The sequence below is a fragment of the Trachinotus anak genome, unplaced genomic scaffold (assembly GCF_046630095.1).
Source record: "Trachinotus anak isolate AG129_WGS33_773 ecotype Australia unplaced genomic scaffold, CSIRO_AGI_Tana_v1 ptg000007l, whole genome shotgun sequence".
NCBI classification, from domain to species: domain Eukaryota; kingdom Metazoa; phylum Chordata; class Actinopteri; order Carangiformes; family Carangidae; genus Trachinotus; species Trachinotus anak.
The window spans coordinates 8813930-8828237 of NW_027273858.1; the positions used below are offsets into that span (position 1 = coordinate 8813930).

Consider the following 14308-nt stretch of genomic DNA (forward strand, 5'->3'; position numbering starts at 1 on the left):
CTGTTTATGCAAACTTTTTCATTTCTCATAAAAAATCAAGAGTTCCTCATCTTTACCCAAAGCCCTTTTTTTCTGTTCCTTCAGTGAATTATGACCATATGCTCATAAGTCATAACTCAAAAGCAACATGAATACATATCAGCTGCAGTCTTGTGTAAACTCAGTGTTCGACCTTTGCATAATGAGGACAGTATCTGTAGGTGGCCCTCCCACGCTTGTCATCATGCTGTTAATCTCTGGGCACACACGCACACTCGGTGCAAGTTCTTAATAGTTTAACAAAAGTCACCACGCTCCTTTAGTCAGTAAGTTACACCCAGGGATTCCCCAGAGACTCGCCATCGGAGACGGTGATCCATTTCCTTGGCAATATTTTGACCTGAGAACTGGGAGACCTGCTGGCATCTCCCAAAGTAGCTAATAATGAGAAGGGAAAAGAGCTGAAGATGAGGGACAAGAGGAGAGAAGCATGAAGGGAGGAAGAAGGGAATAAGAGGAAAGGACAGGAGGAGGAGGAGAAGGATCCTGTAGAGATGAGCACAACAGACAAGGAGAGGGAGCCTCCACAAACAGAGAAGAGGAGGGTAAAAAGAACAAATGCCAGAGGGAGAGTGTTTATCTGGATGTCACACAGGGGGAGAGGGATGGGAGGCTGCGATTAGAAAGACAAATCATTTCATTCACAAAACAGAAGCTTTACAGACACACATCGAGCCAGCAATGTGAATTTGACTGCTTGAGATAATAACGCATAAAACAGTAAAGTGTCACATTACTCTAAATACTTTTGTTGTAGGTTGAGGAGCAGCACATTAATTTTTCATCTGAACATAAACAAGTGGTCTTCATTCTTTAGTGTCCAAATAATTTAATCAATACGATTGAGAAAAACTTGTGTGCATAAATATAAAGTAAGTTTATTTTCAGGAAGAATCACTCCAAAGTTCAAAATCAATACAGTGCAAACACACAAAATTCTGGGTAATTTAGTGAGCCCAAGGGCATCAATTAAGATGGCTTCTGTGTGATGACATTATCTAGGCAGGCTTTAGATCTCTCAGATTTCCTTTCATCCCAGTTGATCCTCATATTGCTTACGGAAACAGTCTCCCACAGGAAAGAATTCCCAGCAACGCTCCTGGTACATTTTCCACACATAGGATTCCTGGCAAAGTCAACAGAGTGGTAATAAATCTTTAACTCATTAACAATGCCAGACTTATCCATTCTAAGACCATGAGCTCACTGGATGAGTAAAACAACAGTGTCCACGGGGAACACATATCTAAACTTTATGTTCTTTCTTGTAATGTTTGTCTGGCCCAGTGCAGAAACATTTTCTGCGTTCCATCCTGCAGCTCCCTCATTAATCTACACCTAAGAAAAATACCACACTGAAAGACTACACACAGACGAGTCCCAGGACCCATCTCAATTTGAATTGAGTCAATTGTGCAAAATGTTTCAGGCTGATAAAAAAATGGAAAATTTTCTTCCATTTATCATGTCTGCAGCATCACATTGGAGATGCATGCTGTGCTGCAAAGATAAATCGGAATCATTCTAAATGAGAATGGATTTATCTTTTTTATATTACACTGTGCAGCATTTAGAATTAAACATGTCCCCATCTATTCTGATGCACACCCCTTTCACAGACTTAAATACAGTATGTGTGAGACACAGGAGAGAAAGAGGAAAAGATGCAGCTCTTTAAACACAGAGACTGAAAATATTTAAACTGATTTAAAGTGCTCCTCTTTGGTCAATGTAACAGTTGTGTTATGGTGGAAAGATTGGTGAATTAAAATGCTTGGTTTATGAGTAAAAAAAACTGAGCGGTATGCCTACATGTATATTATCATAAAAATGTGTGTGCCAGGACTGATAGGGATTTTGAGGGACAATGTGAATGCAGATTCTGTCTGAGCTGAAAAGGTTACACTACAGCTTTGTCATTACCATAGCAAATGCTGGAAACGATAGGTCACTGAGACATGGAGGTATATATTAAGGAATGTGAGATTTCTCATGCAGTAGAATTGTTTAAGAGTTACAAATGTGCAGACCTTGCTCTTACTTTGACTGAATCATGCAATAAAACAGAGGAGATAACTATTATACCTGTCCTGTGTGTTCGGTTTCATCCTTGTTGATAAGGTACATCAGAAAAAATCTGTAAGGACACAAGAGAGGGATTTCTATAGCAACTAATGTCCCACACAACCTTGCGTTTAAAACACTTTAAGAAAGTTGCAGCACTGACTTCTGTGCACAAATTTTAGCACAGATTGCACAGATTGTAGTGATTATGGAAATAGTTGTTAGATACTTCAAGCTGTGTTCTGACATGACAATCATGTTAAATATTTATTTTAATCCTTAAAATCTGACATCAATGCTGTAAACTATTGGTCAGTGATTTGATTAAATTGTGAATTATGATGTTCCAGTGAGTAGACCGCTATCAGATAAGCTTAAATGTCACATGAAGAACCAGGTACATACATAGATATAAGCAGGTAAATGTCCATGAGTCAGGGGATGCAGACAGTCTATTAGGATGCTTCGTAATTAGGTTCAATGAGCTCTTGGCACTGGCAAATATTGATCAGGCAACAGTGCACAATGCAACAGCCCCCCCCAACCTTTTAACCGTCCAAATCGCAGAGAAGGTGTTCACTGATGAATTATGCTTGTCCAGAGTGATTCGATCACACAGTGGACAACTCTAAGTACAGGTGTGAACACACCCAAGATCAGACCACATTTGGAGGTGGTCTGGCCCTTTTAAAGTGAACGCAAATGTGTCCTGGCCACATTAAAGGACCGCCCACTCTACTGACGTCCTCTGCCAGTCTAATTAGTCTAGCCACAGTTACATAATGAACAGAAAATAGCTAAAACCTTATTTCATTGTGCAACGCATTGATTCGCCCAACTCCTCCATGCCCTGCTCTCTCTCTCTCTTTCTCTCTCTCTCTCTCTCCTTCTTTCTGTCTGTCTCTCTCTCACACAAACAAACTGACAACAGACCTGGACTGGCTAAAAACAACAACACAGATCTGTTTCTTTGCATACAGAGTGGGGAGGTGAGCTCCAATCACAAGTGGTCACTCAAGATGCATGTGGAGACGCATTTTTACGTCAGATATGAAATGACGTGTTTAGGGCTGTCCTCTTGTGATTGGATGAGCGAAGAAACTGTTAATGCCAGGTGTGAACAGAGCCTATGTCCATGTTTGCATAGTGCTGGAGCTCCTTGACATTTTAAGCCAACAGATCAAAGAACTGGATTTTTTTTCTTCTCCTCAGTCCACAGTTTTTGGTTGTACACACCTGATATTCAGGCTGTGAGGTGTATGGCATTTTTATGACTGTCATTACAAACCTCAAAGTGAGTTGATGTTAACCGATGCACATATAAGTAAAAGAAAAACAATGATAAATATTAACAAAGACAGTGGCTTGAATCAGAATTATAAATGTAAATTATACATTTTTTTTTTAAGGTTAGTGATTGTGGAGCATGCAGAACATTTACATGTCACTGTATCTGTGAAAGGTAACATAACAAATGCCAGCTTTGTCAGTAACAACATAACATTGATATGAGTTTTAGTATTTGCAAAATTATTAGGTTGAGACAATGAATCATGAGCTTGAATCAACTCACAGATAGTTGGCCAAGTTGTGCTCCTGTAGAGTGTGAGTCTCAAAGCCATGAGGGACCTTATCAAAGTATTCACTTCCTATTCCACATATAAAACATTTGGTCTGCAGGAGGAGAGATGTAAGACATGTAGTGATTCATGAAACAGGCTTGGACAAACAGTATGTTCTCTAGAGTAAAGATGAAAAGAAAAGAAAATAAAAACCTCAAGACCAGTGGTTCAATCTTGAGGTTTGGAATTTTTTTTTTGTTAGTTTTGTTTGGGGTTTTTTTGCCATTTTTTGTTGTTGTTGTTATTGTAGTGCTCTGTGACGCAGACAGTGTATTTAGCCTACTATCACAACAATATGACGCCTTTTAAGTTTTTTACAAAAAAAAAACCACAAAAGGCAAAACGCTGTAAATAACAGCAATTTAATACTTCCAGGATTACTTGCTGCTAGGTTTTCTTAAGACACAGAGGGACATACTTGTTGAGGCTGTGCACCATTTTGGGGTTGCTAAACAGTCAAATTACCTTTGCCCATGTTTTTATGCTCGTACCGTGACAGAAAAGAAGCTACACTGAAATGTGTGGACAAATTATGGATGGATGGAAGTTATGGCTGAATCTGATTTATTTTTGCTGACGGAAGCACAGCACACAGCATCTGAGGCTTAACTCCTGGGAAAAGCAGATGCAAAACATGCTAGCACTGTTTAATTTTTTGAGACATAGTGACTACATAGAGACTGAATGAATGATAACTATGCATTCAACTATGCACATCATACCTTGCCCTTTATATTTAGAGGGTAGCCACTCACCACTGTTTTTTCAGATCATCTATGCAACCTTGTTCTGGTTTAGCCTTTGGTTACCTGCCTGCCTCTCTTGCACCTTTGGACTTGTCCGCCTGTTTCTAAACAAACTGTACCTGTTACTGACTGTCAGCCTGTCTGACCACATAAAGTCTCTTTTAACCTTACTTGTCCTGCCTGGAGAGCTGGATTGACTATGGGTCTGTTTACATCTGTTGTAGCCTTTAAACACATACCACTGAGGGATACATGCACTGTGGTTACCTGATCAATAAACTCCACACACAACCACACACACACAAACACTCCAAATAAACATTTTTCTAACAGCACTAGCTGTATCAGTATACAAACATGAGTGAGACAACACCTAGAGACTCAAAGTGGAGAGCAGTTGACAAAGAAAAAACAGTAAGGGATGTGTGTTTTATCAAAAAAAATATATATTATGTGTGCTAATTACATTTTCTAATGATAAAATACATGATATATGTAAATATACATGATACATTTATATGTGAAAATACACAAATATATGATTAAATACCAGGGATTTGTTTTTCTTGTATTGAACTTTCTGAAATTATTACCCCCTAATTATCCAGGAGAAAGAGCTAATGGCCTCCTCTCATTAAGGCCAATGGTACGATGCTTCCTGTGACATGAGCTCCCACAACAACTGAATCTATTTGATCTACTTAATGTTGTGCGCACACAGTCATCTCTTCACACACACTTAAATTACAGCTGACCTCAAGCTCACTTAGCTACTGCCCTCAAGTGAACCAGCTGCTAAATGAGCATGGTTGAGAAAGTGTTTTCTCAAAGCTTTTTTTTCACATTTTAATGTTGCAGCCTCATGCTATGTTTCACTTTGTCATTATGGTGTATTGAGTGAAGACTGATGGGGGAAAGAAATTAATTTAAATTATTTTTGCATAAGACATATAGTAAATATGATACAGTACAACAACACTCAATTCACTCAAACAGCACATTGTGAAGCAGTGTTCTTGTCTGTGTTCAAACAGTGTGTGCATACAGGTGAGTCTGTTTGTGTGTGTGAGGCAAAGCGTCAGATCTCACCTCCATATCCTCTTTCACCTGTTCCTGCTGGTCACGGAGCTCCCCAAAGGCATCAATGATCAAGCCTGAAAAGAAGGGACAGGATTGTATGTGTCAGTGTAACTGTTTGAGCGCTGTGTGAATGACAGGTGTCAGTGAAAATTAGGGACTCAGTGAGATGCACAGACACTTTGTTCTTTGTCCAACTCCACATGAACAATTCATCAAATGTATCCCAATCAAAAAAGGTGATTTTTGACTTTTCACATTATGCATTTTCTTTAGCTGAGCTGCACCTGCAAAACAAATCCAGCATGTGTGACTCACCCTGAATGATGGCCAGGAGGATGATGATGACGAAGAAGAAAAACGTGATATCGAAGACGATGCGCTCCACCTCAAACTCATCTCCTGCGGGGTCCTCAATCTCATCACCAATGCCTCCACCCGCACGCACCCCCACATACATGTGGAACATGTAGCACTGAAAGAAATGACATTTTCTCTTACTGTATAGTATACATTCCACCTGAGGATGAGGAAAGGTATGAGGCAAGTGAGGAAAATCTAAGGACAAGAGATTTGTTTCTCCAAACTTCAATGTGTTGAAAATTCAAGCTGCTGAAAGAAAATAAGAATTTATTTAATGCATTTTTATACCATCCTCCACGTTGAATTGCTTTTGGGGGATATTTAAAAAACCTTCCACTCTTCTGTGAAATTGTATAAAAATGCTGCCTGTTTGAAACTTTTAATCAATATTCTTCGCCTCAGACGGTATTTCCCCACAAGGAGTTTATGTAAAATTGTGAGGCAAGAAGAATTAACAAGTTGTCTAGCAAGGACGGCACAGTGCTTTAAAGTGCCAAGGATGACATTTTCCTCAATAAAAACTGGACAGCTAAACTTTCAAGGAACATTCAAAATTTGAAAGCAGCATTTCTCTTGTAAAAGTTAGGTGTATTCTGCTTATCTTTGGATTAATATTCACATCCTACTTTTGTGAAAAATTGTTTTTGTGTTGTCATAATGATGGTAAAGGGACTGAAAATGACTGTTGCTAAAGTGCTACTGAAAGTCAAGCATAAACAATAACACAACGAGTGTGACTGAGGATTTAATGTAATATCCCCTGTCTCCTATAATAGTAAGGTTTTATTCAAATGCTATCACAGCCCATTCGCCTGCTTATGTGAGTGACAGTAAAGTCCACATTAGAATAGAACAGGTGGTGCGATGTTAATGTCGTGAATGGCCAAACAAAGAGCTCTGCTGAGGCTTGAGGGGCTGTATTCTATCCATGTGTCCATCATTTTATGGAAAAGCAGTGGAAGGAAGACAAGAAGCTGTTCTCACTTCAACAATGGGGATCACTGCGAGAATCCTCTTCTACCCTTCTCAATCTGAGCAGCTAGGAAACGAGGTGTGTGGCTGTGTTTGTGTTAGAAAGATCAACATAGGGAGATAAAGAGGATAGATAGAGGTATTTAGATATATGTGGAGAGACAGACTGCTGTGTCTGTGTGTGTCTCAATATGCACTTTAACTCACGGTAAGCATGTCATTGCACTTCATGTCTTGGGTGTCCTTGTCGTCACTTTTGTTGTAAAACTTCCTGAAGAAGTTGAAGGCCACAACAGTGTAGAGATACACCACAACTGCCAACAGGCCGACAGTCAGGACCAACTGACAGACACACACATAATTGCAAAAGGATAGACAGAGGCAGATGGGCTTTAATACACTTCTTCATCTTAGAAAAGCCCCAATATAACCCTTCAGCGTGAAAGCAAACAGCACATGCATGCGAACTGCACCTAGGAACACACATCAAGACAGATGGAAAGAGAATGAAAGACAGACTGCACCCCCCCACCCCCCATCCCCCCACATGCAAACACTGACAGACACAAACACACACACACTTACGCACCTGTTTCCCATTGTGTGTGACGGAGGAAAGGATGGTGCGAAGTGTCTTAAAACCCATGGCAATGTCCAAAAGGTGGGCAGCAAAGAAGAAGTTGTTGTAATGACCCAGGACTGACATGACCATGTACCAGGCCAAGTACAAGAACGACTATAAGCACACACACAAGGACATACCCACATAAAAACAGGCAATATAGATTACCAGGACAGAGAGACAAATGTGTATTTTAGATAAGGCTGAATCACAGGATATTGCCAGCATCACTTCTGCAGCGTGTGCACTTCTATCAGACAAAATCTGAACAGCACAGCTGAACAAGAAGAACAAGAAATAAGTCATAAAACATCAGATGTGTTGTACTCACACTGCTCGGTCATATTACATTATCTATTAATATAAATTGCAGGATGTAACACCTTTATCTTGGCTTTGTAGAAACATGAGGGCACACACAAACAAACCAGGCAAAAACCATAAAATCTGAGACACATCTGAACTTACATTGTCAGTGAACACAACTCCTAGCTTCCAGACCTGGTACTTCATGTCAATGGAGCTGAATCTGAAATAAACAGCATTATCACAGATACATGATGGCAAGAGCCAGGAAAATAAGGTCAAAATGTCCACGGCTAAAATCAGACCCTTGTTGCTACAGTGTCTTTTCTAACAGAGCCCATCTGTCATATGGCTTCATCTCAGAATGTCCTGTTCTTCCTCAAGTACAACATCATGTTCTAGGACCTTCTTTTGTCTGGCCACCCCTCTTAGGAAACACACACATGCACACATCCATACAAACACATACACAATATTGGTGAGATGGCTATTGATGATGGTGTAGCTTATTAATAATCAATTGTCTGAAATGTTATTTCAAGGTGTTACTATGAAGCTGGACATAACTGTAAATAACTGTAAATGGTGTTAATGTTTATCAGGCAGGCTCATTTAGGAGTCGCAATCACCTCTACAGTAAATTGCATTAGAGAAAGAGCTGCATAGTTTTCCTTATTTGAGCATTTGTTTTTCTCTATCAATACCAGGTTGGCTGTATGTAAACATACCTGCAGCTATCATACAGAGAAGGATCCCACATTGTTATCATCATTGCAAGCTGCTTTATGTGCAGCCAAACACTCAAATGCATTCTATTCTATTCTAGCATTATTTATTATTTATAATACAAACAAAGTTGCTGATTATTTGAATATCCTGCTCTGCGGTGTGTTAGGTCTCGGTGTATGAAAAACAAGAAAAAGATGCTCTCCTATTCAATAATCCACCATATTTTGATCTGAAACATGCATGCAATGCAAAATAAATTGCAGACTAGATATCTGCACTTTAAGAGTGTTTTTGATACTTCTACAGAGCTACTACTCACAGAGCACCCCAGGCTGTTTCTCTCTTGAGCCACTTCCTTCCTTTCCTGTCAGAGCTGAAGTCTAAAGCAGCTTGGTCCAGACCCAGGAGTTCACTGATCTTCTGACAGCCATAAAACTCACCATACTTATCCATCACCTGGCAGGGCAAGAAGACAGCTTTACATAGTGACTGAAACGATTGCTTCTTTAGTGTCTTTTCATCTGAATGCAGAACGACAAGGGACAGGACGAGATGACGGGCTGAATTCTTCTGCACAGTCTGTTCCATGATGAGATGGCAGCTTAGTCCTGACAAGATGATGGTGCTGCTCATAATAGGTACTGAACAAAAAAGTAACTACTCTCTGACACCCATGTTACTAATATATGATTTTTAGGGGACACGGTGGTTCTGTAAATGACTGATATAAACACATAAATACAGATTATACCGCAAACAAAATATTGATTAGTAGTATTGATTTAGGTTCATATTTTGCTTTTTACTTTCCTACTACAATGTATATGTACAGTAAACCTTGGCTGGTAAATATTTATTTAAGTCAATTTAATCGTGAGACTGATGCAGAGTTCCTCCTTATTATGCTGCCGTGGCTCTAAGAAACTTTATGTCATTTGATTTATTAACTTATAACAAGAGCCAACCAAAGTCTAGTTTTATTGCAGACCCATTCTGTTATTATAAACATAAGCACTTCAGCGTATGGTAAGTAATATGGATTACCAGAAGCACTTGAAGGCATTATACCCTCTATTTTACTGCAGGCTCTTAAAATGATGCAATACAGAGTATCAAATGCAATGTGGCAGAGCTAGACCTATAAAGACCAAGTGGCCACCCCCTGGCAGAAAAAGCTAAAGCCCATGAGGAGGCGCCTTAAAATGCAGTGCCACTAATGGCTGCTAGACGCTGGACCGTGGACATGCATTCAAAAAAGTGCCAACTTGTCTCAAATACAATGATATTCAAAGTCAGCGCAATAGCCACTTTCACTTCTTTGGATGAGGGTGTTTGTGGAAATAAAAACTATTTTACTTAAAGTATATTATGGCTTACAGAGAGCATGTTTTGTAAATTTACAGGAGTCTCAAGCCATCATAATCAGCTGTGGAGGCCCCCCTCAGCTTGTTGTCCATATTTACAACATTCAGTGAAGCGAAAGACATTCCCGAACATTAAACCAAGGTCTCAAAAGGTACCACCTTCACGTTTTTTTTTTAAACAGACAGTATCACAGTCTATTTCTATTCATTATGTATCAAATTAGATGCAACAGAAATATTCAACAATATGCAATATGCTACAGAAAGTTGGTAAAGTGCTCTTTCTTGAATAACGTCATTTGAAAGAAGAAGCTAATGTTCACTACAGCTTTTGACCTTTGATGAGGACAGATGCCGATAAGATTCTGCTCTGACACCTTCATTTAAGTAGCAGGATTTTGATGACATCTGTGAACCAGTAAAACCAGGTACAGAACTCTAGTTTAAGTTAACTAACCCACAGTTTTCTTCCCCTACTGTACCTTATCTACATTTCTTATTAAATTTAGTTAATTCTCTGAGACAACTGAAATCTTCTTACAAAAGAAAAATGAAGAATTTTCACAAAACAAAGAATAATTTCACCTCCCTTCATAACACAAGAGGTAATCTGAATGAGGAAGATAGAGGTGTTACAGTCTCTGGAGACAATTAAATGGTTTTGTTACGTGATAGGGGAATAATTACACCTGCCATGAAATGCTTCATTAAATTTCAGTTAGCTTCTTAATTTAGTGTCACCCACTGAAATATGCACACAATTACAAACATGCATAAGCCAGGAATAGGATATGTAATATTTCTGCAGTCTTCTGAAGACCTTACCTTCCTTTTCACAAATTTATCCCAGTAATTACTTGGAAATGATCTGAAAAGATACAGACCTAGTATTAAAACATTAACAAGAAAAAAATATATATATATACGTATTTAATAAAAAAATGTATGGACAACTGACACATTACTGTGAGTGAAACATTTCTGTACTGTACAATCTGTAACATGACTATAAATATGTGCCAGCAGTGAGTTAAAGCTTAAAATGTGTTTGCATTCAGTGTTACGTCAGCCCAGTTGATCATGTGACTATGAACATACGGTGTGTTAAGGACCAGTCTGTCCCATTGCCCTTTGATGTCTTCCTCAGGTGGCTGCTCTGTCACATAGAGCCCGTCAAACTCCAGCCTTCGTGCCACTTCCTTCTCACGTTTGAAGATCACTAATGGTACCTGCCAATCAAAGTCAAGTGAGTAATGACTTGAGTAAATACATCACTGTTAAATTGGCAAAACTTAAAGTCTCTGAAATTCAGACTAACTGCACAGGTCACGGCCTATTTAGTTTTGAATAAATTACATTCCTGGTCAACATGATCAGAAGAAGTGGACTGCACTCATAATTAATCTGACAAAGTTCATGGTCGAGCATGTATACCTTGAGGCAGTAATAACCAATGATACAACAGAAGGATATGATTGTGTGTGCTATGGCTAGGAAGCAGAGCGACGGCTCCATGTATCCACTGCTCTCCTCCAGCACGAAATAAACTCTGCCCTCGTCGTCGTCTTCAGCAGCAGAGTCCATGTCTTTGCTGTAAACAGATGTAATCACTCCTTCCTCTTCTTGTGATGCAGGTAATGATGCTACCTGGGAGGACAGAGAGAGACCGAAAGAAACAGTGACTTTAATGAGGACAGAACATATTCTTTCTACTGAAATGCTAGAAACATTGTTCAATATAATGCAATACAACACAACATCCAAAACTACAGCGTCCAGAAACATCATACACATGTGGATCAAGGATCCCTTTGCCTTTTCACTCTTTTTTGGATTATTATTACTGATCCATTCTTGTATCAGCATTTCACTGCTTGGGATGATCACACTTTTTACATGTAATGTAGTGCAGCTGTAAAGCAGCATAAAATAAGAATATTCACATCTTCAAGTTATATATTCAAGTACATTAGAATCTCTCCCACAAGCACAAACTCACCTTGTAGAAGAGGAGGATGAAGTTAATTGCAAACGCCACAAATAGAGCCAGCAAGCGCATGTTATAAAAATTCCTTGCAAAGTAGTTCTGAAAAAAAGAAAAAACATTCAAGTGTCTTTTGCCTTTACATGTTTGTGCCTGTGCATGCAAACTGAAGTGGATGCAAGGGTGCATCCTTATCTGTGTTGTTGTATGTATGCATAAGTGCACTAGCATGTGTGAGTGTATTTGTATATTACCAGCAGGCTCTTGTTACAAGAGTTTATAGTCTCCCAGATGGCAGAATGTTGGCTCTCTGGTTCCTCCAACTTATTAGAGCATCTCTTGGCTCTCCACCCTGCCTCTACTTTCTCGTTCCCAGTTTTCTTCTCAGATTCCTTCTCTCTGCAAATAGTCCAAACACAAACAGAGGGAAGGTCAAAGATTTTTATTTTGACAAGGGAATATCGGAGATGATGAAATCATTTACTTCCTGATAATCTCAAGTTATTTTTTGATTAAGTGCGACATCAACACCTCTGTGCTTAATTTGACATCATTTTATTGGTTATGGACTCACCATGTACTATCATCACTACAGAGTGCACTATAGTCATTATTTTTCCCACCTTAACTGACTCAGCATCTAATACCTACAATGTAATGAGGAAGTTCAATAATCCCTCTTTGAGGATTTAAGGTGGAAGCAGGAGACTCACTTTGCTTTCTCTATTTCAGGCATTTTCCCATCTTCAGCTTTTTCCTCTGTGGCAGTGTGGGCCTTACACTGCTGCTAGTAGATGAGAAATCAAAGATTAATATGAATCAGTGCAGTATCAAAGCAGCACAATTAAGAAAATGAGGCTGAACAAAACAAAACAAAAAAAAGACGTGTGAGAAAAACGACATACAGAGCTCATATACAAGAGACAAATGAATCCATACCGTCCCCTGATGCTTTTCAGAAAAATCAGTGGTGGCAGTTGTTCTGGAGGTTGTGTTGAACAGGTCAGTCAGACTGGCAGTGAGGTCTTGTGTCATAAGTCTGTACTGACCTCCCTCCTTCTTCACTTTGAGGCCGAATATGTCTGATATTACTTCCACCTCCCTGGGGGAGGTCACAGCTGCCACCTGCCCCATCTCCCTCAATTCTCTCTGCAAAGAGAAAGTGGCAGAGTACTTCCTCAGCTGATCCACACCACTTGGCACCTCCATGACCTCATCGAGAGTTGGCTCAAGGATACCACCGAGCAAATCTGATATCCTCATCTTTTTGGCTCCCTCAATGAGCCCACCACTGACAAAGGCTATGTACAGTACATATATGATGTAGCGAATTACTACACAAATGAACTGGACCTGAGCCATAAAAATGAACCTTAGTAAGAAAACAGCAGCCATGAGGATATCCTTCAGAGTCATCTTCATTAACGTCTTCAGGGTTTTCACTGACAGTAGAGATGTCAGCAGGAGCCACCAACGATACATGAAAAACAGTCCTTCTTTGTCCAGGCCTTCTTCTTCACCTCCGCTCTTTTCGTCCTCTTTGTTTGCAGCATACCTCTCTCCAGTGTCAGAGTCAGATATTTGGGCTGCAAGCTGCATCTCAAAGATGGTGTCCTCACAGAAATTGACAAACATCTCCATTTTCTCCTTCTCTCCGCCCTCATTGACCACATCAAAAATGAACTGCCTCTTGGACTCTTTTACCTGTGGTTTCTCCCACTGTGTGCGGCTAGATTCACTGATCTCAAAATAGACACGTTCAATGCGCTTCCCACTGCCAAGGATCTCAATGCATCCTAGATAGGGCCTGAAGTAAGTCAAGACACACTCTGCCGGTTCCAAGAACGTCCTGAGTCTGGAATCGTTGGGCATGTGTTCGGACAAATTGGTGAGGAGAACAGCGATGCTGAAGCCGATGTCTTTGGCTGGCTCATGAAAGCGATCCACAAAGGCCTCGTAATCCACTATTTCACTTTTGTCAGTCTCCGTGCAGGAGAGGAGGAAATTAGTTTCAGCTTGGGAGAAACGTTTGCAATTTTCCATGGCTTTCTGAAAGTCCTTCCTGGATATGCAGCCCTTACGATCAGGGTCATACTCTCTGAATGCATCTGAGGAGGTGAGGTTTTTAAGTTTGAGGAACATGTCAAAAAACCTAAGGATCATCTCCACATTGCCTGATGATTCCACCAGCATATCCACCATCTGTTTTCCAATAGTTCCATTGACGACATTACCTACAGGAAAGAGAGAAACAGAGAAAAACAGATCTGGATTAATGATAACTTTTAACTCAAATTGCAAACATCAGGATATGTGGAAATCTTACCTTCCAACATGGAAAGCAAAAACACAACCATGTCCTTTTGCAAATCCATCAGCTTTTTCAGAAGCTCGATTTGCCTTGAATCCTGTGGGTAAGA

At 39.8% G+C, this 14308-nt stretch overlaps 1 protein-coding gene across 7 annotated transcripts in view; it reads right to left on the reverse strand.

The window, feature by feature from the left end:
• Window positions 1–892: 892 nt before the first annotated feature.
• ryr2b (ryanodine receptor 2b (cardiac)) overlaps window positions 893–14308 on the reverse strand; it is a 61211-nt gene continuing 47795 nt past the window's right edge. For 3 of the 7 annotated variants that reach the window (XM_071480282.1, XM_071480280.1, XM_071480285.1), the window contains 17 exons: window positions 14215–14296; window positions 12828–14122; window positions 12602–12675; window positions 12143–12287; window positions 11904–11990; window positions 11339–11551; window positions 11003–11133; window positions 10730–10772; window positions 8860–8996; window positions 7974–8034; window positions 7473–7619; window positions 7091–7225; window positions 5867–6023; window positions 5561–5625; window positions 3677–3777; window positions 2125–2176; window positions 893–1165 (listed from right to left, as the gene is read on the reverse strand). In XM_071480282.1, coding sequence (XP_071336383.1) covers window positions 1070–1165; window positions 2125–2176; window positions 3677–3777; window positions 5561–5625; window positions 5867–6023; window positions 7091–7225; window positions 7473–7619; window positions 7974–8034; window positions 8860–8996; window positions 10730–10772; window positions 11003–11133; window positions 11339–11551; window positions 11904–11990; window positions 12143–12287; window positions 12602–12675; window positions 12828–14122; window positions 14215–14296 — 3021 coding nt within the window. In that variant the 3' untranslated portion in view covers window positions 893–1069. Of the gene's footprint in view, window positions 1166–2124; window positions 2177–3676; window positions 3778–5560; window positions 5626–5866; window positions 6024–6895; window positions 6971–7090; window positions 7226–7472; window positions 7620–7973; window positions 8035–8859; window positions 8997–10729; window positions 10773–11002; window positions 11134–11338; window positions 11552–11903; window positions 11991–12142; window positions 12288–12601; window positions 12676–12827; window positions 14123–14214; window positions 14297–14308 lie in introns of those variants that run through there. The other 4 variants (XM_071480281.1, XM_071480283.1, XM_071480284.1 and 1 more) reach the window with 4 other exon arrangements.